The sequence below is a fragment of the Phascolarctos cinereus genome, unplaced genomic scaffold (assembly GCF_003287225.1).
Source record: "Phascolarctos cinereus isolate Bilbo 61053 unplaced genomic scaffold, phaCin_HiC Scaffold_4;HRSCAF=312, whole genome shotgun sequence".
Classification (NCBI taxonomy): Eukaryota; Metazoa; Chordata; class Mammalia; order Diprotodontia; family Phascolarctidae; genus Phascolarctos; species Phascolarctos cinereus.
This window is the reverse complement of record NW_027555847.1, coordinates 77,059,483-77,085,625: the sequence shown is the minus strand read 5'-3', so window position 1 is coordinate 77,085,625 and position 26,143 is coordinate 77,059,483. Positions and strand designations below refer to the sequence as shown.

The 26,143-nt window shown below is 37.1% G+C and overlaps 1 protein-coding gene across 1 annotated transcript in view; it reads left to right on the top strand.

The window, feature by feature from the left end:
* The window catches only part of ABCA13 (ATP binding cassette subfamily A member 13), a 482,687-nt gene that overhangs the window by 5,727 nt on the left and 450,817 nt on the right, over positions 1 to 26,143 (top strand). Inside the window, 4 exon segments of the mRNA XM_078151686.1 lie at positions 2,314 to 2,444; positions 11,145 to 11,278; positions 17,945 to 18,109; positions 20,158 to 20,357. Coding sequence (XP_078007812.1) covers positions 2,314 to 2,444; positions 11,145 to 11,278; positions 17,945 to 18,109; positions 20,158 to 20,357 — 630 coding nt within the window.

Genomic DNA, 26,143 nt, shown 5'->3' with positions numbered 1-26,143 from the left:
TGAGAATCAACTAAGATATTTTTGAAGTCCATAGCACAGTGCCTGGCACATCATTGGAGCTTAAATAAATGCTTATTGCTTTATAATCATACCTCATACTTCAAGAAAATATGCCTATTGTGACTGTGTGTGGGTTGACTAGTAAAAATGAAATTCTGGCTAGCAATAAAACAACTAGCAATAAAGATCAGAAAGCAAAATCCTGACAGAATGTTAGAGCTCAAGGTCAACCATGTGACCCAGGGAAAGCGGTTCAACTTATCCCTTCTGCAATGCCTACTGAGTCTATGTTCTTTGTGCTGCACATTATGAAGTATTAGAGCACTGGAATAGATTCTTCACTAACTCTCCTCTGAGATATATTCTCTTCTCTTATTTCCCCAGTACTATGTTATTTTTTCTATTTGGCACGGGGATCAGGAAAACTAGGGTCTAGCCCAATGCTATGTTATTCTCTAGAAATGTGACAAGATCTGGATTTGAATTTTGGCTCCACTGCTTAAAAATATAAGGCAGCTAGATGATGCAATAGAGTGCTGTGCCTTGAGTCAGAAATCTTAGATTCAAATCCAGTTTCAGACACTTACTAGTTGTGTGAACCTAAACAAGTCACTTAACCTCTGCTTGCCTCAGTTTCCTCAATTATAAAATGAAGATACTAATAGTACCTACCTTTGAGAATTGTCCTGAGGATCAAATGAGATAGTATTTGTGAAAAGGATAGTGCTTGACACATAGTAGGTACTTAATAAGTAAATGCTTGTTTCTGTTCTTCTTTAATACCCATATCACCTTGGACAAGTCCTTTCTCCCTTCCAGACCTCAGTTTTTCCTTCCATAAAAATTATAGGATTGGACTATATGATTTCTAAATTCCCTCTGGCTCCAAATTATATGATCCTTGAAAATAAAAGTGCCTCTGGACCTCAGTTACTTCATCTGCAAAAGTGGGAGGATCGTGCTGCATGATCTCAAACATTCTGTGGTTCTGGGACTTTTTATATCTTTCTTTCCTTCAGGGTTTGTGAATCACTAATTTCGGCAATATAGACCACATCTATGTGATATAAATGAATTGGTTGTGTTAAGATAAATCCAATATTTTCAACTGTCTTCATTATAACTTGTGTAACAATCGATTGGTTCACCTACCTAACCCTGAGCATTTAAATGACCAAAATAATGGGATCTACTATGCTGCTGCTTATTTGTTTAAATGGTAGAGACCTGACCTGATGCTGCAAGTTATGACACTGCTGTTGGAGGAGACCAGTGACCATGTTATAAGAGAACTCTGGGCTTCTTGGGGTTTTCATTTGAACATTTATATAATTATCATGCTGTGGAGACCTCGATTTACTCACTTGATTCTGTGAAATAATAATCCCCATTATAATGAAATGATGCTGTGCTTGACTTTTTGAATGCTCTTTTCATTGCAGCAGATTAGTTACCTAAGGAATTGAGTAACAACACTCATTAGCTTTGGACTTCACATAGCATTTTGTGTTGTAATATCATGTTGTTTATATCCATGTTTGTACCCCGGGCTTCTGCTAGGATGTAAGCTTTTTTTTTTTTTCCAGATCATTCTGGCTTTCATTGAATGGCCAATAATAGGCCCAGCATAAGCCTCTGTGGTTCACTGCTTAGATTTTGATGGCTTAGAAGGAGTGTGAATAGCAGTTGTTTCCTGTTTTGTCCAAAAACTCTTCCCCTCCCAGACTGACATATTTTGGGATGGTAAATTGGGTCATCTTTTATCTCAATTCTTACCTAGCCTTAGTCATCAAATAGACATGGCTTCAGAGCAATTGAGACCTGAGAAAGAGCTTAATGTAGAAAGTCAAGGTTACCCACTTCATCCTGGGCCTTCACCAGTCCTCTTGACCTTTGTCTTACCACTGGATTCCAATGACTCTGGAGGAGAGAGTGAAGCTGAGGACTTTAGGCAGCCCTGCCTCACTCAAATCCAATTCATGTGCAAGTCAGGACATCAACTCCTGATACAGTTGGTCCTCTTGAGAACAAAGGACCACCTCCACCACCAAGAAGCATTTTCCAAGGGTGGAGTTAATGTCTTATTCTTGATAACCTTTAGCACAATACTTTGCACATAGAAGAGATTTAATAAATATTTGTTCTGTTGTACATAGTGAGTTTAACTCTTTCAGAAACCATATTTGAGCTAGAATAGAAACTGAGGAATGAGTGCATACAAGAGTCTCTGGCACAAATGCTCAAATTAGTATTTATTGAGTTGGGTACTAATAGTGTTTGAAAATTATAGCTTTTCTCTCATTTTAATTCCAGTTCTTTAGCATCTCTAGAAGATTTGGATTGGCTACCAATAAACCAAACTTTCTCCAAGGCTGCTCAAATAGGACTAAATGTGACTGTTATGATACTGAAATTTCTCCAGGAGGAAAAAGTAGAAGTTATTGGTATGTGCTCTTAAAATTGTTGCATAATAAATGTACATTATAAGATACTGTGTATATAAGCACAAAATTTAATCTGGAAGACAGGATTTGAAAACCCTCCTCTCCACTGCCCTATAATGGTTTTGAAGTCTGGGTCTTCCTATCTTGCCCAAGCTAGAAGTGCAAGGCCAGATCCTACTACTGATCTGAATAGGAGTTGCCAAAGCTCCTGCTCCTTTTCCAACCTGGGTTTGTTTGTCTCTTTGTAGACAAACTACTGACTCTTATTCCTGGGACTTACCATATTCATGTAAAACTTAGTTTGGCCACCCAATTGGCATGGTTCAGTGCAGCTTATCACTGCCAAACTCGAGAGGTCCTCTAAACCCAGTCTTCCCACTGGCTGGGATTACCGGCATGTACCATCATGCCCAAGTGTAATCTAAATTCTTTTGGGGAACAGAACAATAATAGACAAGGTTCATTCATAGGTAACTAATTGTTTAATTTTTGCCTTGATAACGGAGTCAGATTTCATTGTAGAGTAACAATTTTCTAAAGACCTAAGAAAGACATATGTAGCCAAAACCAATTATCTATGCTAATAGAGGGTTATGTGAAAATGAGTAATCTATGATTTTGTTACTGTGAAGATTTCTTACCATCCCCATAGACAACTGTGACAGTAGTAGCTGAGTCCTAGGAAGTTGAGTCATATTGAGGTTAAATGACTTGTCCAAGATTCCATATCTAGTGTGAGGTAGACTTTGAAGCCATCTTCCTGATTCTGTCTAGTACTGTAGTCACTAGGTCATGCTGCTACGTTCCCCCCACTCCCCAAAGAAATCTACAGAAAAATTATGAAACCTAATTTTAGCTGTTTCAGTCTTAACAACAACATATTTATATGGCTTTATGTTGTTTACAAAGTATTTGCTCAGGAGATAATGTATGTGTTTTGTAAACTGTTAAACCTCCCAAATATCCTGATAAATTTTCTTTACACTAAAAATAACTTGTCTAACCACCCTTTTCATTTACTTCTCTGTGTCCTTTTCACCTACCAACTTATATATGCTAAGTTATTAGTGAGGAATTTTTTGCTCAACAGCAGAGATTTTTCAGTATGTGACCTATAAAAGAACAGTCTACAATCATGACTATCAATGGTTAATTTCCTGTTGCTGACTCTCATGACATGAGGCATAATCACAGTTACAATGGCTATACTCTCTTTCTCATGAGTATCAAGCTGCAAAGGATAAAAAAGCCACATAAAATACCTCATTGGGTTAGGCTCAGTGACCTCAATTTGGTTAGCCTCCATTTGGCATCCAGAATCTTTGTGTATTGCCCAAATTGCACCAGTTGATTTACCTTACACTTGCAAATATAATTGCAACTCAGAGTGTAATTAAAGAGAGCTATTTTCTTTGAACATTGTTACTTCAGTTGCCAATGACTCACTACTAAGAGAATGAGATTACGTCAAAAAATTGTATCTACAAACTAATGAAAGTTGTTTTAATTTCTCTTGTCTTTAGGGGAATATGTTCTTTCAAATAAATGGAGTCAAACATTTTAATGGGAGAGAATAAATTATTTCTGAGCCTTTGGGGCTCACCAATTCAATCATCATAGTCATTTAATCTGAGTACAAGAATAATTGAAATATATTCTTTAGCCTGGTATTAAGCAATACATTTCTATAACCAATTTGTCACTTTTTGGCTATGAACTTTTGGGATTAGTATGGGGTTTCTTTGCTTCTTTCTCAGAGAACTAAATTCTGTGATAGTGTTTAAAGAAATGTTGGGATTTTTTTTTTTTGCTTTGCGGTGTGGTGGTAAAATCGCTAGACCAGAAGTCAGAAGATGTAGGCTCTTCAGATCTTGCTCTGTCAATGAGAAACTATGGAACCTCGGATAAGACACAAACCTTCCCTTCTTACAAAAGTTTTGTGTATGTTGCATGTCTACTTTCTCATAACCATTTATATTCTGAACTCCTTATATTGTGGCTTCTTTCCCTATTTTCCTCCTAAAAATTCCTTCTTAGATGTCACTAGTGACTTCCTTACCATAATTCTAAAGGATTTTTCAGTTCTCGTTATCCTAGATCTCCCTGTAGTTTTTGCTGCAATATATTCTTTGCTTCTGGGTAAGTTCATTTTACGTATCTATATCTATGTCTGTATCATCTACCTATCTACACAAAACAAGCAGGCAATAGAAACACAGACATGGACACGTAAATGAATGGGAAAATGTATAAGGCATACTTATATATGCATAAAATACATATTTACAGAAATATGTAGGCAAAATATACAAATACACATATCTGTATGTGTATATAACACACATATATATTACATATATATATGTATCTCACATATATTGAAAGGAAATTTTGTATAGTGGAGCTAAGAAGACCTGGGTTCAAGTACTACCTCTGACAAATATTGACTGTGTGGCCCTGGGCAAGTCACTTAATCTCTTAATGCTTTAGGAATTTCTCTAAGACCCTAAGTTGTAGAGAAAGTGCTGACCTAAATTGGTAGTAGTAGCTTCCTCGTTCCAGAGTTCCCTATATCAAGGAAATCACAGGTCTATTCATTAGCCTTATAAATAAATAAATACCTGTGTGTGTGTGTGTGTGTGTGTGTACATGCATACATATATAGATAGATAGATTGAGGGAGGGAGACACAGGGAGAGAGATCATTTGTAATTAATTTGTTCAGTCTTCGTCACTCACATTTTCATTATTTCATGCTGAGTTATGTATATTAATTTGATTTTAAATGGCATGCAGTTGAATACATTAGCTCATACTCTATCAAGGGCATTTCATGATCTTTCCTGCTGATTATTTTTTCCTGAAGCTCCTCATCATTGCTGCTCTGGTGCTTAACAGTTGATTTTAGACAATCCTCTTAGCAACCTCGTTTGACCTTTGTTTTTGATAGGCATGTCCCTTAATGTTTTGTTAGAACTTGAGGGACCTATGTCTAAAACCATATGTCATTACCACTAGCTGATGCTCTGATCTAGTTAGATAGCTTTGGGAAGAAGTAGGAATCTCTGCTGCATCAATTACAGAATACTTCATATAACTATCCAGGCGCTTGTCTATGAAAATAAAACCATTTGGATATAGGCACATGTCACATAGTGTTGTCCCAACCAGTGCCATCTTCAAATAACATTGTTAACATATTACAGCAACCGAACTCTACCGTAATTTTAAAATCCTGCTATATTGGTCTTTTACCCAATATGCAAAATGGGTGATTGCTGAGAAAGTTGTAAACCATTTTTTTGCTTTATAATCAAATAAAAAGGGCGGAAAGACCCTACAGGACAGGAGAAGATATGGCAAAAGACTGGTAGAAATTATCCTCTCCTCCATCATCAATAAATCAACCTATAAGCATTTATTATGTGCTTATTATGTTCCAGGCACTGTGTTACATGTTGGGGATACAAAGTCAAAAGCAAAACAATCTTCCTTCAAAGAGCTTATATTCTGATGAGGGAAACACGTACACATGAAGATGTATATTCAGGAACATACAAAATGGACATAAAGTAACTAGTTGAGAGGGTACTAGCATCTGTCAGAAGAGATGGAAGGATAAGAAAGGCCTCTTTAAGAAGGCAGCCCTGAGCTTATCCCTCACAGACACTAGAGACTCCAAGGGGTGAAGGTGTTGCGGGAGAGCAGGCAAGAGAGATAGTTGGGGCAAAGCACTGAGATGGGGAATTGAGGGCCATGTGTGAAAAGTGGCAAGTTGGCCATTTTGGCTGCACTAAAGAATGTGTGGAAGGAACTAACTGGAAGGGTGGGAAAGGACCACATTGTGAAGAACCTTCAATGACAGAAAAATTCATATTTGATTAGATGCAATAGAGAATCACTGAAGATTATTGAGTGGAGTGTGATCTGGCAGACCTGAACTTTAAGAAAATCACTTCCATGGCAATATGGGAAATGGACTGAAGTGAGGAGAATCTGGAGAGAGGGAGATCAATTAGAAGGCTATTGCAATAGTCCAAATGAGAGGTGATTAAGGCCTGAATTAGGGTTTTAGCAATGAGAGTGAAGGGAAAGGGGCATAGGCGAGAGATACTGTGGACAGAATTAATAAGATTTGGCAACTGATTGGATTTGTGATTGACAGAGAGTGAGGAATGGAGCATAATACTAAGATTGGAAACCTGAGTGATTAGGGTGTCTTTGACAGTTAATGGGGAGAGTTGGAAAATGTGGGCTAAATGATAAAGATAGTGGGCTTTTTTGGGAGTTGTGATTACTTTAGGATGCCTATAAGGAATTCAGTTTGAAATGTCCAATAGGCAATTTGTGATGGATACAGCTGAATCTCAGTAGGGCATGGAGTTCAAGAGAGAGACAGAGCTGAATAGATAGATCTGGGAGTCATCTTGTATTGAGATGATAATTGAATCCACAAGAGCTAATGAGGTAACCTAATAAGGGAATATAAAAAGAAAAGAGGTGAGCCCTGGACAAAATCTTGGAATACACCTGTAACAAGTGGATGTGACATGGATGATGGTCCAGTAAAGGAGGTTATGTGTCACATTGGCAAGGAGGAGAACCAAAAGAGGGCATTGTCATGGAAACTCAAAGATGAGAGATGTTTGGAGGAGCTTTATCTCTAGTCTGATCCAAGAAGTGTACTTTGATTTTGTCAGATGAAGTGCCCTACTCACAAAGATTTAAGCACCCTTGAAGAATCCTGATAGGAAGCTGAATACCATGAACATGCCTAGCATGGTCTCTTCTTTTCTTAAGCATTGTGAAGCTGCCTTCTATTCTGCTATATGCCTTCTAACTCCATGGTATATGGAGGTGCTTGACTTTGTCTTTGCTCTTGCAGGCCCTTACAGGGTTTGTAAGGTGTCATCCGTAGGAAAGGGTGACCTATGAACCAAATCTTCTAAAACTGTCACCCCCAATTCAGCAGCTTCTTCTTTTCTCAAATTTTCCTTAACATGACAGGTTATACCAGTAGTTCTATTCCCCACCTTCCTTCTGTCCTCAGGCCAGCACTTCCAAATCCCAACCAGCTGTGCTCCATTCAGCTCAGCCCTGTGGCCTTGAGTTCATATTTTAGGTTCAAATATGTGTGAATACGTACTTACAACTTTGATGGTTTAAAATTTGGGAAAATCTTTCCTATTTAGTAAAGAGTGATGGATTTGGAATCAGAAAGACTAGAGGTCAAATCCTGCCTCATACACTTACCAACTATGTGATCCTGGACAAATCATATCATCTCTCTCAGCCTAGATTCCCTAATCTTTAACAAAGAGATAATAATAGAACCTACCTCATATGATTGTTGTGAGGTTCAAATGAGGTAATACATATAAAACACTGCAAACCTTAAAGTCCTATGTTAACGTTGTTTATCATCATCATCATCATCATCATCATTATTCTGGAGCTAACTGATCCCTGAAATGCTGTTTTGCTCAATATGTTTTTGTAGAAACACTTAATGACATCAGGTGAGCTGTCCCTGTGTTTATGGACCAGTCAATTTTGCCATTAGAGAAAGATGAAATAGGAAATTCTGGACTCAGCTCATTGTTTGTGCATAGTGTCTAATTGTCCATCTGACTTCCCTGTTAGAATATGTACACGGACAGTTTTCATTCACTTATTATTTCCAGTGAGGATAGTTAGATTAAACTCTTTAAAATAGTTATGGATCTCATTTAGGAGACTACGACTGTTTTGGGGCTTGAAGCAATCAGTAAAATGTCATGTGTAAACAGGAACATCCAGAAGACCTTACCATAGATTAGGGGTTCCTAACTGTCTTTGCATCATGGACCCCTTTGGCAACTTGGGAAAGCTTATGGACCCTTCTTAGAATACTATTTTTAAATAGGAAATTTCCTTTAAACAAGGAAAATACATATTATTACAAAGGAAACCAATTACACTAAAATATAGTTATCAAAATATTAAAAAAATATGGACTCTGGATTAAGAACTTAATCTTTATGGAATTTCTTTTTACCACCACCTACTCCTCAACTCTTATTTCTATCATTTAATTCACTTCTAATAGAATTTTACATGAAGAGAGCATGAACTTGGAGAATGAATATGAAATTTACTTATGAGAATTAAGAAAGATATTTGCCTAAGGTCATAAGGACTAGTTGTGATGAAATAGCTTTGTAAAAAGTTTTTTTCTGAGTTGTTGTTGTTGTTGTTATTATTATTATTATTATTATTATTATTAATATAATTATTAGAAGGCTGAGGTTTTGGCAAAGAAGGGGCTTGACAATGTCTCTTTTGATTTTCTAGCTCCAGATCTGTCCCTATACAAACCAATGTTCTGATTAAAACCATCCCTATAGCCATTGTGATCTGCTGCTGAGCCCAGTACTCCTACATGAACTTTTGTTCTATATAGACAGAGATGAAAAGATTTTAGATTTTCTCTGATGGGGTAACTTCCCCAGGGCCCACTTTCTTCTGTCTGCTGTCACCTCTTCATATGGTTTTGACTCAACTATCTGGAAGCTTCCTTTCTTACTCAGTGGGTGGTCTGTTGCTTTTGCTATTCCTATGACAATTATGCTCTCTTACTATTCTGCTCTCCTGAATGATTGGCGTGAGTTGGGGAGGGGACAAGAGGCAGAGGATGGTGATAAGAGATGATAAGGGAATTATTATGTTTAGATTTTTATGTTGTTCTTTGAGTCTCTAGTACAATTGTAGCCTGGATCTTTTGCATCTAGAGTAACCTTGCAAAGGTAACAAACAAGTAACCCTTCAAAAAAGTCATTGGGTATAAAATTTGCATGTAACCCATGCTTGTCTATGCCACTTTGTTGCCAATTTTGACATATAGTGCAACACTTCTGTCTTATTTTGCAGTTCTTAGAGAAAATATACTCAAAGCTCTCTCCCATCATAAATTCCTCATGGATTCCTAATAAAAATAAAATGGAGAGGCAGGATTATAAAATTTACATATATTACCTCCTTAATATAATTTCATTTAAGTCACCAATAAGTCCGTATCCATTTTACTTTCATTAAGAGATTATGAACTAGAGAAAGAATTATGTAATATATTTATGGAGAAGGAAAAAAAGACACTTAAATAAGAATTTTTTAAAAAAGAAAATCTTAGGAGGTTTTTAGATTTTTACAGAACCATGGAATTTTAGAGCTGGAAGGAGCCTTTAAATTCATCTAGTTTGATTATTTTTCACTTTCAAAAAAAATAAAAGGAAATTGAGATCCCCCAGAAGTCAAATTCCTTCTCCAAAGTAACATGTGGCAGAACAAGAATTTAAATCTAAATTTCCTGATTTCACTTTGAGTTCTCTTCTATTAGCCTTTGGCAAAAGTAAAAAAAATAAATATTTATAACCTGGAGAAGAGGATGACTTTTTTAAGGAGTCCTGTTATCTCATCAATACTTAAAGGATGGTTGTGAAGAATACTTTCTTGTGTTGCTCCAAAGGGAAAACTAGAACCATGGATAAAAGTTATAGGTAACAAGAGGGGGAAAATGTAGTTATTGGAGCTATCCAGGAGTAGAAGAGGGACTTTTACTAAGTAGTGAGCTCTCTATTAATGAAAATATTCAAGCAGAGTAGATAAATCATTTGACAGATAATATAGAGGATTTTTTTACATTGGTTTAAGATTGGACTAGATGACTTCCCAAATCCCTTGAAATTCTAAGAATGGATGCATCCAAAAGAGAGGTACAAAAAACATTATATAACTCATCTCAATTGAACAGACACTTAGAGATGATGTTACGAGGTTTTCTCCAAGGAGACTATATTCCTTTTCTTTCTGAGTAAAGTGGTACTTCATATATTGTAATAGATTGTAATTTGTCTTGAGTACTAGATAAGTCATTCTGTTTTACTTTTTGGATTGTTTGCTCATTGTTTTCTTGATGTTTGAATATTTTCTTTTCTTTTTTTTAACTTCTCCATATTACGTTACATATTGTCATTGTCGTTCATTTGTTTCAGTCACGTCTATCTCTTCATGATCTCATTTAGGGTTTTCTTGGCAATACTGCAGTGGCTTGCCATTTTCTTTTCCAGCTCACTTTAAAGATGAGGAATGGAGGCAAACAAGGTTAAGTGACTTGCCCAAGGTTATAAGCTATTAAGTGTTGGAGGTTGGATTTGAACTCGGCAAGATGAGTCTTCCTGATTCCAGGCCTGGCACTCTATCCACTTGGCCACCTAGCTGCCCTATGCCACCTTACCTTAATTCATGCCTTTTCCATTTATGTGTGTGTCATAAAACTACTATTCTGATTTTTGATAGACTACCAGCCTCAAATCAACTTAGTTGGTTATCTCATCTAATCTAGTCCAGTCACGTCCAATTCCTATCCAATCTTCAACCCAATGTAAATATCCCCTCTACAATGTCTCTGACAAATCCATTCCATTTTGCCAATTTCCTTAATTAGTGAAGGATTTATTTGCTATTGTGCATTTACATTTATTTCTACTTGAGTATTCTACTTCTTGAGCTGCCTTTCCATCTATAATTTTTTTTTTTGCACCTTTTCCATGAAGAGACTGGTATTCTTTTTGGATACTTTCAGATGTGTCAGCTTGTAAGGACTTGATGGGCAGGATAAACATTTTAAGACTAGACTATGTTCATGTGTATGTTTTTAAATAGGAATTGGATACAACTTGTCACTAAGAAATGTGGTGTGGAACCCTCTGAAGCTGAAATCTGATTTGACATCCAAATATGGCTTTGTTGACCTTCATGTTGAGAAGATGCTGAATTACACTGGCAAGTTAAATGAGGTATGGATGTTCATTGATCCTTCATCCCTTAATTACTTTGTAAAAGTCACCATAGAACTACACAACAGCAGTGACATTTTCTGTAGGTGCTTAAAATAATGATTCCTGGATAATGTAACTTTTTTTCACTTAAAAAGAAAACAAAGGAAAAACAGTTTTTGCCTTTATTTTCTTTTCTAGGTCATGCACAGTGTCCTTTGTAGCAAATTTTACATGCAAAGGCAGTAGTCCAGTACTAAAACATTATAGAATGATATGTCAACAATGTTAAGAAACTGCTCTTGTAAAAATATTAAATATCAGCCCATTCAGGTCCAATGTAAAAAGCAGCCCAGATGAAAGTCCACATGATGGATTACAGAGGGTGTTGGTCTTAGAATCAGAAAGATTTGAGTGTCAGTCTTTGCTTCTGACATTTACTACTTGTATGACCATGAACAAATCATTTAATCTTTCTGAGTTTTGGTTTCCTCATCACCAAAATGGGACAAATAATATTACCTGCCTAACCATGCTGAAGTGGGGGGTCAAATGAGATATAAAAAGTGTTTTGTAAGTCTTACCATATAAACACTAGCTATCATAATTATAGTCAGACTTTTGCCTATAGCTGAAATTCTTTGTCTAGTATCTTTGTGGCATTAGAGAACTTTCCTTAAAATATCACTAAAGTCATAGTCCAGGATCTGTTATTGGGAATATTTTTTCTTTTGTCTCTTGGATAAAAAAAAATAGGTGTCAGACTTGATCAGGGAAATAGGCTGGATGTATAAGGAAGAGATAACCTATAAGAAGAGATCTGGTAGATACAGCTCAAGTATCTAAGTAAGATCCAGCTTATTTTATATATATAGAGATAATAGGATCACAGACTTAGAGATAGAAGGAGCTTTAGAGATCGTCTAGTTCAATCAACTCACTTCCCCCTTTTATAAATGAGGAAACTGAAGTCTAAAAATAATAAGGAACTTGCCCAAGCTCCACAGCTAGTAAATGCCAGAGTCAGGATTTGAATCCAGGTCCTATGACTCTAAATCAAGTACTCTTTTATAGTCTCATTGATTTAATAGAACCATAATTGGAGGGAACTGTTAGATCAGGCCTGCACAGCCTGCGTCCTGCAGGTTGTAAGTGGCCTCTGGGCATGCCAAAGGATTTTGGGCAGCCTGCAAAAATTGTAGAGGATGTCTTCCTCTACATTTTTCATGGGCAGCCTGAAATCCCTTGGTGGGCCACAGGTTGTACAGGCTTGCTTTAGATCATCAGTTCTAACCCATCAATTTTACAAATGAGGAAACTGAGGCCCAGAGATGTTAAGTGATTTTCCCAAGTCAAAATAATTCATGCTGTAAGTGATTACATCCTGGGTACCTCATTCCCTTTCTCCATTCAAGGAATCTCTATGTTCCTGCTTTGGGCCAATTGCATTAATTCAATTACTGCTTGCTGCTTCTTAGAAGTACCTGGAAGAAAGAAGAAGGACTTCCTTCACATGGTAGTAGAATTTTGGGAAGCAAAGCCATTGATGATTCAATTCAATTTAACTATGTTCAAGGAATTCTACTAAGGACTGTGGCCATAAAGACATAAAGCCAAAGGGAAGCCTTGCCCGATGGTGCTTACATTTTATAAGGCATGTAGCATGTAATTAGTAAGCAAAGTTAAGCTAATTTTAGGAAGTGGAGAACATTAATTACTGAGACCATTAGTGAAGACTTCTTGTTGGAGGTGACACTAGGGTTGAAATACGTCATGAAGGAAGCTAAGGAGTCTAAGAGTTGAGATGAGAGAGTGGGTGCCTTTCAAATATGGAGGACACACTGAAGGGAAGAAAGGGAAGGGAAGGGAAATGGAATGATGAGTTTCAGGAACAAAAAAGAATAGGATAGCTTGGCAGGAACATACTATACATGAATAGTAGTACCGTGAAAACAGTCATTTTGGGGTGGGGAAATCATAAGCCCATGCTAGACTAATATAAAATAAATCTTAAATTTGTTAAATTGCAAAACTTTGCTAAAATAAAGATGCAATTTGTTGTGATCACAGAGTTACCAATGAAAATTGCAGACTGCTGTACTATATTTAAAAGATGTCTAGTCTTTTTACCTATCAACTTCCTGACCTTTTCCCCTGGGAAAAAATCAATACGGATCACTTTAACTCACGGCTGAAAAAAAAGTGAAAGAAACAAGCAGGCTTTCACAAATGATTTTCTACAGTAGACCACCTCTTCACAGTCTCATAGTTGCCTAAAGGGTGCAAAGAATATAAGATCATTTTGTTCACTTATTTTTAAAAATGACTCTGTAGGATAAAATGCAGCCTTAAAGAATCTTGTCCTAAAACAATATCTTCCCTGCAGATGTTAAGATTGTATAAGAGTACCTGCTAGATACAAGCACAAAACTCCCTTTGCTCAATCAAGGCACAAAATAGGCCATTCACAATATTTTCATTGATTCTAGAGTTGGAGGACCTGGGTTCAAATCTCACCTCTAATATGGACTACTTGGATGGCTTTGGGCAAGTTACTTACCTTCCATGATCCTCAGTTTCCTCATCTGTAAAATGAAGGGCGTGACTAGATGGGTTCTTATGCCCCTTCCCACTCTAGATCTATGTTCCTATGACATGGATGTGGACATCTGGTGCAATTTTATTTAACTTCTGTCTCCTTTTGTAACAACAACAATAACAACAACAACAACAACAACAATGATAATAACTTCATTTGTGTCCAACTCTTTATGACCCCATTTGGTGTTTTTTTTTTTTTGGCAAAGATACTGAAGTGGTTTGCCATTTCCTTCTCCATCTTATTTTTATAGATGAAGAAACTAAGGCGAATAGGATTAATTGAGTTGCCCAGGGTCATACAACTAGTAAGTATTTTATGAGTCTTCCTGATTCCAGGCACAGTGATCTGTACACTAAGGAACCATCTAGCTGCCCAATGATAATAACAGATATTATTTATATACCTCTTATTATGTGCCAGGCACTGAAAGCACTTTATAACCATTATCACATTTGCTCCTCAAAACAATCCTAGAAGGTAAGTGCTATCATTGTCCCTATTTTACTCATGTGGAAACAGGCAAACAGAGTTCAAATGACTTGCCCAGGATCACACAGCTGGTAAATATCTCAGGCAGGTTTTGAACTGAGATTTTCTGACTTCAGGTGTGGTGTTCTATCTACCGTACCACTTAGTCGCATCAAATGAAAGGATTGAGCTCTGTAGTCTTCCAGATCCCTTTCAGCTCTAAATTCTTTGATTCATATACATTTAAAAAATTTTAATATCCTACATTTAAATGTCCAAATGGTGCCTGCTTAGGGGCAGGAGGGAGTGTATGGTGTTGTCTCTGAGTTCATCATCAAATTATATGCCTTGGGTGAAGGGCAGGGCAGAGACTTTCTTTTTCAGCGACTACTGAAAAATCTGTATATTCAACGAACATCTATTTTCTGGAAGTTTCAACCTCATGGAGTGCACACACCATTGCAAATTGTGAAAAAAATGAATGCTTCATGTTTTTGTGTAATCACCATTGTCCATGACATAAAATACAGGCAAGGCAGTACAGTGGAAAGAGTGCTACTTTTCAAGTCAGAAAATCTGTTCAAACCCTTGCTTTGTTATTAGCTGTGTGACCTTGGATAAGACTTTGTTAGTCTCATGTTCAAAAAGTATTACTGGCTGCCCATTGCCTATGAGATAAAATACAAACTCATTAGCTTGGCTTCTTTGGCCCTCCACAATCTGGCTCCTGCCTACTGTTTGAACCTGATTTCATTACTAATCCCCTTCATGGAGACATCCTAGTACACAAAGCCAACACTGAAGGACAACAAGCTTTTCCCTAATTTTGCTATATCTTCCTCCTCCCTGCATTCACAAAAGCCATTTCTTGAGCATGGGATACCCTACTCTTCATCTCTCTTTGAAGATTTAATTCAAGTGCTGCCTCCTCTGGAAAGTCTTCCTTGATTCCTTTCCCACCTCTCTCTCCAATTATTAGTGCTCTCTCCCTACTCAAATTTCCTTATTTTATTCTTGTAAATATGTAATTTCCTTCCTCTGCCTAATAAAACAGTGATATCCAGGTCAAACACAAACAAGGGCCAATAAAACCATGCATCAGGATCCCTGCTGATTTGGGGAAAAAAAACCACATAGGTGTATACATTCCTTTTTTTTTTAAACTAATATATCAATACATTTAAATCAGATAAGGACTTCATTTTAGTCTAGTTTGAGTCACATTTGGGAGTATTGTGGTCTATGTGTTTGACACTTCTGTAATAGAATATGAGCTCCTTGAGGGCAGAGGCTGTTTCCCTCATATCTTTTTTGCCCCAACACCTAGCACAGTGGCTAGAAGGATGTGAGCAGTTAGAAAAAGGCTGTCGGTTTGGATTCAATATTCTGACTGCTTTGGGCCTTAGTCTCCTCTCTGTAAAATGAAAGATTTGGGCCAGATAATCCCTAGGGTCTTGTCCTACTCTAATCTATAGTTCTAAGTCTCTGCAGAATCTAATTCTTACCTATTGTTAAAGCCTTTTTTGTTGTACTCCCCACTGTGTATCTCTACACTATAGTCACATAGGATAATTTTTGTTGTACTTTGTCTCATCCTGCCCTCTTCTACCTCTAGACCTTTGCATAAGCCATCCATTCCCTGTGTGTGGAATGAAGTTCTTCATCTCTCACCCTTGTCTAGTAAAATTTCTCTCTGACATCAAGGCTCAGCACAGGTGCCACCTCTTACATGAAGCCTTCATTAATTCTCACTCCGTACCCTGTCTTTCATAGGAGTGATCCCTCCCTTCTTGAATCTCTCACAATAAATTTTGCTTCATTGCCTTCACATCATTCTGCTTAATTACACTTCAGTCAAACAGCATGTAGTCATCAAGTGTACATAACATTCCAGGCTCTGTGCTAGGAGTGCTGGGAATACAAAGACAAAATTGAAACAGTCCCTGCCCTTAAGGAGCTTACATTCTATGAAGAGAAACCTTAAGTATAAGTATATGCATATACAAAATAAACACGATGGAAAGATGAAAGAATTCTCTGTTAGACGTGTTGAGGTGGAGCTGCCTATGGACATCCATTTAAAAATGTCTAGTAATCAGTTGGTGAGATGCATTTGCTGGAAATGAAACTCCCAGCACAGGCTAATATTGGATATATAAATTTGGGTTCCATTTGCATAAATATGATAATTTCTACCTATGGGAGTGATAACGTCATCAAATGACAGAGTGTTGAGTAAGAAGAGAAGAGGGCATATTCACGAGCAGTTGTGATATGAAATCATGATCAAGCAAGGTAGAATGAGGAGGAGCAGATGGCTAGGAAGAAAATCAAGAGGGAGCAGGAGCATGAGAACCCAGATAAGTGATTATATTCAAGAGGAGAGGATAGTAAACAGTGTGAGGTGCTTCATAAAGGTCAAGAAGAATGAAGATTGAGAGGAGACCCTCTGGTAGAAGTGATAGAAGGCAATTAAGAGATCACTGGTTACTTTGGAGAAGGAAGTTTGAGTTGGGTTATTATGTTGGAGAGGGTTGGAGGGAGAGGGAATGGCAGACTTTTCTAGGAGATTGAATGAGAAAAACAAAAGAGATATGGGATGATAGCTAGTGGAGATGATAGGGTAAGGAAAGGTTTTTTGAGGATGGAGGACAATTGGGAATTTCTGAAGGTTAGTAGGAAAGGAACCAGTAGATAAAGGTTGAAGATTTGGGGAGCAATCTGCTGGAGAAGACCAGTGGAGATGTGATTAAGGGTACTTGTAGAGGGGTTGATCTTGCTAAGGAGAAGAACCATCTCTTCATTAGAGACAATAATGAAAAATTTTATATCATAATTATAATAATAATTATTTTCATTCTGCATCTTTCCTACAAAATTGAAGTTCCTTAAGGGCTGAGATGGTGATCTTTTTCAGCTTTGTGTTTTCTGGCTTAGGTCAATGCATTGTAAAGTCAGCTCTTAATGTTTGTTGAATTGAATTGAATTAAAGATGAAAGTAGAACTTTCTCCCTAATCCATGTAATATGAGAAGTCAGTCAATTATAGCAAAAACATGATCTCGTTATATGCAGGCTTAGAGAAATCAAATTTTTTGGTTCCTTTTTGAAAGGAAAATATTTGTTTGGTGGAGGTTTATTGACTGTCCTGGCTTTAAATCTACATTTGAACCCTTCAGACTGGGTTCCTCTTTGATCTTAGCAAAACAGAGAAAGAAAATTATGTGTGCATGAGCTGACAGACTTCATTTTCCAAAGACAAAAATAACAACAGAAATCAGTCTCTTTTCCTTTAGGCAAGGCACTGATGAGTACCTTGAGTAGTACCATCTTCACGCTCTTGCCCTTGTAAAACAGCTCTGTCTTATTCCTTTTGGCATAATAAGAAAAATTGAAAGAGCTTTTTCCTTTTGTTTTCTTGAAATTGCCATTTAAATAATTCACTACAATGTAAAGAATTAGGAGGAATCAGTAAGATACCTGACCCCTGGTGCTTACCTTCACCAACCAGTTATTTGTAGAGTTCTTGATTTTATACAAATGAGATACTATTTATAAAACAGTGCCATTTAGAAAAAGAAAAGCACCTCTTCTAAACATTTCTTGTGTCATTGCCAGATTCCCACAGACAGCTCACTGGAGCAGTTTGTATGTTCAGCCTTGTCCAGCACATCAGCAGTTGAAGTTGGCAATAAATATAATCATGGAAACTGTAACATCCAGTGGTCAGAAGCCAAAGACTATCTTGTCCATTCAGTCAGCTGGCTCCAAATCTACAAACAGGTATTATTCTATAGAGCAGCGTCATTCTTTCTGAATCATACCTTTTCCCATTAGGTAGGTTTCAAACAAAACCTGATTCACTTACAATCTATTAATTGTTTCAATTGTTGTTTCTCAGTTGTTGTCAGTTTCAGAGAAGGCTGGTGATGCAGTGGATACATCGCGGGCTTAGAATTAGAAAGACCTGAATTCAAACCCATCTTCAGAGATTTACTGTATGTGTGACTCTGTAGACGTCATTGAAACCTCTATTAATCTCATTTTCCTCAACAGTAAACTAAGGATATTAATAGAAACTACCTTGCAGAGTTGCTGTGAGGATCAAATCAGATATTTGTAAAAAGTACTTCACAAAGGTCCTGGCACATAGTAGGCACTATATAAATGTTTATTCTCTTCCCTTCCCTTTGTTAGGGGATATGGGAGGCTAGATATATTTACTTGAAAAAAGCATTGAAAATTTATAGATTTTGCTAAAGGTTGAAGTATTTTTTTTTTTGTAAGACTAATATATTTGCTTTTGGTGAAGTACGGATAATATTTAACCCATTTTTAATTAACTCACAATTCTAGGAATTTGGTAGACAAAAGACGGGACTAAGATTCTCAATTGGGACCCTAGACAGATTTAGCGTGCAAAGAGTGAACACTTGGTGTTTTGTACCTTATAACTATCTTCTATTGTGTAGAACAAGCCACAGGAGCTTAATGTTCTTTACGTAGTTAATCCAAGCTCATACTTAATTCTGCAAAAAGATCAGTAATTTTATTGGTGTAGGTGTTCCATCTACCAATGAAAGTTGAAATCTCTATATAAATTAGTAGATGGCATTATAAATTGTCATGGTCCCAAATATCCATGATCTGGTAGCAAACCTTCTTATAATTAACCTCTATAAACTAGTCTTTGAACAATAGACACACTCCAGCACTCAGAGCTACACTGGCTTTGTGGGTCATACTTGAGTTCTACAAACTTAACCTTTCAGAACACAGCATTCCTATCATGCCACATGGGGGCACAGGGGCAGGTCTTGGGCCAAAGGGATTTATATTTAAATGGACAATATTTAAAACAATTAAATGTACATTTTAGAAGCAGCATGGTGCAGTGGATGGAAACTTGGCTATAAGTTAAGTCTTTACACGTGGACTCTGTGACCATGGACCAATCACTTAAGCTTTAAGTGCCCCAGACAACTTTAAGTTGCAGAGCAGATGTTAACCTGTATTGGCAGCTAGAGGATCCTCATGGAAAGTTCCTGATACCAAAGAAATCACCAGTCTGGTTCAAAAAGTGCCCATCATGCATTTCCCCTCCAGGTGCCTAAGATGAAACATGTAGTATGTGCACGATAAACAATCATTGACGCTATTTCACATATGTTGAAATCTATGTGTATAGAGAAATATATGTGTATATATAATAAAAGGTAAGCCTAGCTTTGTGTTTTATAGAATATGTACTATGTGTGAGGTTTTGTAAAACTGTTTGCCTGTTGTCTTCTCCATTAGAATGTGAGCTCCTTGAACTTGGACTATTTTTGCCTTTCTTTGTATCCCCCAGTTGTTAGCATTGTACCTATCACAAAGTAAGCACTTAACAAATGAATGTTGACTAATGAAAGTGTAATGATAATAATAATAATAATAATGATAATAATAATGATAACTGATATTCATATGATGCTTTAAAGTTTTCTTTACAAACAAATCTCATTTGATCCTCATAATAGTCCTGTGAGGTAAGTACTATAGATATTTTTAATCCTCATTTTATAGATGATAAAACTGAGGCTAAGATGAGGTAAAGTCACTTGCCCATGGTCAATATATGTCAGAAACTGGCTTTGAAACCAGGTATGTTTGTACTTCAAGATATTTCAAATCTGGCATGCCATTAGCTATACCTTGTTGCCTCTTAAAGTTAATTTTTCTATGAATTTAAAACCTCTTGTCATTATTATTGACTTCTCTAAAAGACCAAAGAAGACATAGGTACAGACACATCTCATTTTAAACAACTGTGATTTTTAAAAAATTTTCAGGTGATTCAGCAATGGCTAAATGTTGGTGTGGTTCAGAAGATTCTTACTGGAATGGAACAAAGTCTAATGGCTTTCAGAGATCAATACCCTGAAGACAGTGAGTCATGGAAAGTAGCATCAATCCTGCACACCATGCTTCACCTCCTGGATGACAATTTGGGATCAGAATCCCTCCCAAACTACCTGCAATCTCCAAAAATGTAAAGCAAATTTGCCATGTTTCACAATTGAGTATAGACTAGATGACATTTGATTTGACAGCATGATAATCCCATTGGAAATGAGTACTGTGCAATACAGCTACACATTTAGCTCTGTTTATGCTGTCCCTCACACCCCAGGTCCCAGGCTTATTTCAAGAGACATTGTTAGCATTATTTGTAATTGAGTATTGTTTATTTTGATCCTCAAAATAATTCAATAGAGATTATGCCTGTGCAGGAGCTCACAGCAACATCGCTGTTTGTTTAGCTTGAGGTATCATTTTCATATGTTTTAAATATTCAGTTCAGTTGCCATCATTTTTTGTTCTTATTTCAGTATGTCTAGGAGCTGTGATTTCATCAGTATGGCTATTCCGTCCTTCCATTGTATCCCTTGGCAATGGTTCACCATGGAGAGTTACTGTGGCAAAAAAAAAAAATCACTTTGCAGCCAGTCTGTTGATAGTAATCATGGGTGTTATCTAGTTTAACCCATACCTGGCCCAAAGTCCGTTTTATAACATCCTCAACAAGTAGTCACCTAGACTTCACTTCAAGGACTCAAATGAGGTGTTATTCATCACCAACAGATGTGGCCTATTTCATTTTTGCATAGCTTTAGTAAGTAGGAGGACCTTCATTACACAAACGCCACATTTGTCTCTTCAAACTTGCATCACTTGCTCTTAGTTCTTTCCTCTAGAGCCAGAGAGAGTAAATCTAGTTCTTCCTCCATGAAAGCCCTTTAAAGGCTTGAATTCAGTTATTATATCCCTCACTGTCTTCTCCTTTCCAGGCTAGACATCAAGTCCATTCAATGGCTCTTTGTGTAGTATGGTGAACCATTTTGTCAGGCAGCAAACATTTACTAAATGCTTGTTATGTATCAGGCACTGGAGTGAAAAGGAAAAGCAAAAGTAGGGCCCCTGCCCTCAAGAATCTCACATTCTAATGGGGGGGGGATAACATACAAACAACTGTGTAATAAAAGATACACACAGTATTAATGGGAGGTAATCTCAGAAGGAATGCCCTAGCAGTGAGGGAGATCAGGAAACCCCCCTGCAGGAGGTGGGATTTGAGATGATCCTTGAAGGAAACTAGGGAAGAAGGAGGCAGAGATGAGGAGGAAGAAAATTCCAGGAATGGGGGAACCAATTGGGAAGTAAAGTGTCATGTATGAAGAACAAGAAGACTAGTATTGCTGTATCATAGAGTATGTGGAGATTAATAAATTATAACAGGACTGGAAAGATAAAACACGGTCTTTTGGCCAAGATGGTTGAACATTATAGATGGCTTTCTCCAACAGTTCAGTCATGGAAGGGAGGAAAGATATAGGATAATTGCTGGAAGGATAGTTGGATCAAGCAAGGATTTTTTTTTTAAAGATGGGAGAAATGTGGGTGTGTTTGTAGGAAGCAGAGAAATATTCAGTAGATAAGGAGAGATATGTGATTAATAAGAGAACAGATAATAGAGGGAACAATCTGCTGGTGAAGATACAGTGGAATGGGATCAGCAAAGAGGAGGAACATCTTTTGTGAGAAAAGAGTGAAGGAGTAGACAGTGGAAGATATTTGAGTCATGTGAGATGATGAGGAGGAGGGGAGAAAAGGAGAATTTTGAGCAAATGGTCTCAAGTTTTTCAAGTGAATACATGGTCCTCAACTGAGAGGACAGCGGAAAGAGGTGTCATGACAGGCTTCAAGAGGGATGAAAAAGCTTGGTATAGCTGCTATGGTGAATAGGACAGTGAATCAATTAGGTGAAATTTGAAAGCATTGTCTTACTTCAGAGAGGACCTAGTTGGGATTATGGAATGTAAATTTGTAGTGAATTCAGTCAGCACAGTTTTATTATTTCTTCCAGCTCCTTTCATTAGCAGAAGCATACAGATGATAAGGCATCAAATGGTGGGAATAATCTAAGACTGGGGCTTGGCAAGACCAAGGGTAAGGGACTGAGTGTAGAAAACAGTGTAAGGTAGAATGACTTACCAAGATAAAGAAGGAAGAATAACATATTCTGTCAAAGGTAGCGACCTGGGAATGAATTGGGTAAAGGATAGGTTACTGGTCATTGGGAGGATGGGGAACAGAGTTGAGGTCCTAACGCAGAGGGAAAGATGGAATGATAAAGAAATTATGACTAAATAAAGGCATGCCAAAGCTAATGAACATGGAAGTGAAACACTTCTAGGTAATGTCATGATCAAAGACAGGACCATCTTTGTCTAGGTGAAGTAGAGTGGAAGGGTAATCATAAGAACTGAGTACTTTGAAGAACTGGGAAGTTAGGGTGTTTGAAGAAGTGTCAATGTGCATATGGGATTCCCTTAGTACGAGATCAGGGTTTTGAGTAAAGAGAAAGATTGTGAGTCAGACATTAAAATCATTGAGGGAGGAAGAAGAGTATCCTGGATACACTACCAAAGGAGGGGGTGCTACTGGATATTCCAACTCCTCCCTCCACACCATGGGCCCAGTTGGGGAGGGTTTGAGTTCAATTGTCACTGAAAAGCTTGGCTAGATATGCTTTGTCATTAGGCATCAACCAAGTCTCAGTGAGAGGAGTGGTAAAGGAAAAGGTTTAATATGAAAATAGGTTTGTTAACTATGGAGCTGGCATTCCAGAGAGCCCTGCAAAAGGGTTAGTCAGATCTGCAGTAGAGCATTTGGGGCTAGGGTTGTGAGGAATGGAAGTAAGGGAGTGGACTACGGGGCACATGAAATAATTTTTACAATGACAGTAGGTTTCAGAATCACTGGGATCAAGAGTATATGATGTGGTGGGATGATGTTAGTCACTGAAAAATGAGTCCAGGCAGAGAATCATTGGAGATACGTCTTTTGAGGGAGTCAGATTATTTGACTATTCATAGCCTTCCCTGGACCTCATAGCAGGTGATGGGGTTAAGTCTTGTGAGGCTCAGGAAGCCAGATTCACAGGAAACAGGAATAGGTGAAAGTATGATCTAGTGTCAGGATAGCAGGCAGGAACTGACAAGTCAAGGTAGCTCAGACCTGAGAAAGTTCTCTGGAACACTAGAGAAGGCCCTGAGGTGAAGAAACAGGTCATAGGCTGGGGGACCTGGATCTGGGGCTGATGCAAGGCTCTCTGGGATGTCTCTGGAGCAAAGAGGTCACAGGCCTTTACACACTTTCCAGATTATGAACTTTTTTACTAAAATGTGGTGCCAAGAATTCAGCAAAGTCCTTAAAATTTCATCTCTAACTAAAGAAGAGCATAGCAGAACTACCACATTCCAGGTTCTGGAAATTAACCTCTCTTAATGCACTCTCAGATTACATTACTTCTTTTGGTTATAATATCTGCCTCAGATGATTTCAGAACAACTTCTGTCCAGTCACTTCTTTCCCCTTATGTACTTGTGAAGCTGATAAACCCAGATGTAGATTTTTACACTTATCTTTATTGAATATCATTTTATTAAATACTTCTCATTGTCATAAGTATGCATATAACATATGCCAACACACCAAGGTTCACCTAGGCCATACTGTGTGCGTGCTGGGTCTTTAATTTAACCTATTCATGATATTTTGGCTTCTGAATTTGTCTAACATAAGAGTTTTCTGTCCACATTTTGTGTAATCTAAAAATTTAGTAAGCATGCCATCCATGTCTTCATCCAGGTCATTGATGAAAACATTAAAAAACAAAAAGCCAAGGGGATATTCTCAGTTCACTCCGTTAGGGACGTTCCAAATTGACATTGAATCATTAATGATTACTCTTTGGGTTCCAACATCCACTAGCTCTGAATTCACTTAATTATGTTATAGAACTGATATCTCTTCATCTTATTCATAAGAATAGCATGAAAGATTTTATGCACTGCTTTGTATGCAATACTCTGGGTAAATGATATCTACAGGACTCTTCTGATTTATTAGTCTAGAAACCCTGCCAAAAAAGAAATAAGCTTAGTGTGACATGACCCTTTGTTGATCTAATCATAAGGCTGTATAATCATAAAGGAACATTTAATTTTCATAATTCTGGGTAGTATTTACATGATTTTAAAAAAATCAAACTATTCTTACCTTTAATTAGACTATTGTAAAGTAAGGAGTACTCGCTGACAAACCAGGGAAAGTTTACATCACAGTTATAGATCAAATAGTCTGGGGAGGATCATAGAATCTTAGGTTTTACAAGAACGTTATGATCTAGTTCAATTTCTTATACAATAGAGGAATTGTCTGTATAGCCTTCCTAACAGATGGTCTTCCAACCTTTTGCTTGAACACTTGTAGGGATAGGCAACTCACAACTTTGTGAAGAAGCTCATTCCTTTTATGGACAGATCTATTTGTTGTATGGTGTTGAAATCAAATGTCTTACCCAGTTTACTGGGTCCTATACTCTGGATTTATATAGAAGATATTTAATCCCATTTCTGCATGCTATTCCTTAAAATATGGAAATATGATTATCTTTTCTTCCCAGTGTGTTCTCTCTTTCAGCTAAAAATGCACAAATCCTTCAACCATTCTTGATAGATGTGGTTTCTAAAATCTAAAGCAGTTTGGTCACCTCCTCTGGACACACTCTAGTTTGTTATTATTCCTTTGGATAGGTGGAATCCCAAATTTGGCCAAATATTTCAGATGTAGTATGTCCAGCACAGAATACAGTGAGCTTATTCTTTTACTTAATCTAGACATTTTAAAGCAGCTTTATAAAGAAGATAAAATATTTCCTGATTATCCACATAAGAGTTGTATCTTTCAGTAGGGATTTAGACATGCTCATTTGTTTTGTAAAAAATGAGACCTGCAAAGATTGGAATTTTCTAGTGGCAGAGATTTGGAAGCAGAGAGGAAGGTGAGATCTTATGTTGAAAATTAAGTATAAAATCATATGTGTACTCACATTCAAATTGAGCATGACAAACTGAGTTCATTCTTTGTCTAACTCCTCACTATGATTAGTATATTTGCATAGATGCAAGTCATTTGACCTCTCTTTCATGATTTCATTGTTGACAGAATGGAGAGATGTGGGCTGAAAGATAGTGAGGTCAGATTAGTTTAGAAACAGTTGAATGTGTGAACCCAAAGAATCACAACCAAATAATTAATGGCACTTTGGAATGATGTTTCTAGGTGAGTGCCTCAAATTCTGGCCCTGTCCAATATTTTTATCAATGATTTTAATGAGCACATGAGTAGGAAGCATATTAAATATGTGGATGGCATGGAATAGGTGGGATGAATGATAAAATCAAGATTCAGAAAATTCTTGAAAAATGAAAATATTGGGCCAAATCTGAAGTTAAAATTTAATAGCTGTTAATGTATGGTTCTGTATATGGGTTATAAAAACATACAAATATGGTAAGCCAAAGTTGCGCAGCAGTTACTATGAAAATAAAGATCTCATGAAAAACAAGAGATATTATAAAATTCTAGAGGTTTTAGTGAACTTCATGTTCACAGTAAATCAACAGTATAGTATAGTAGTCAAACAAATATGAGAGCTTAAGTTTCATTAATAGAAATACAGCATCCTAAACAAGAGAAGTATTCTATTTTTTGGTCACATCTGAATGGCACACTCAATTCTGGGTGCCCCCTTTTATTTATTTTTCATGTAAAATATATTTCCATATTAGCCACATTGCAAAAGAAAACAAAAACCCAAGAAAAACGAAGAAAGCTAAATAATATGCTTCAATCTGCACTCAGAGTTCATCAGTTCCCTCTCTGCAGGTAGATAGTATTTTTTCATCATGACTCCTTTGGAACTGTCTT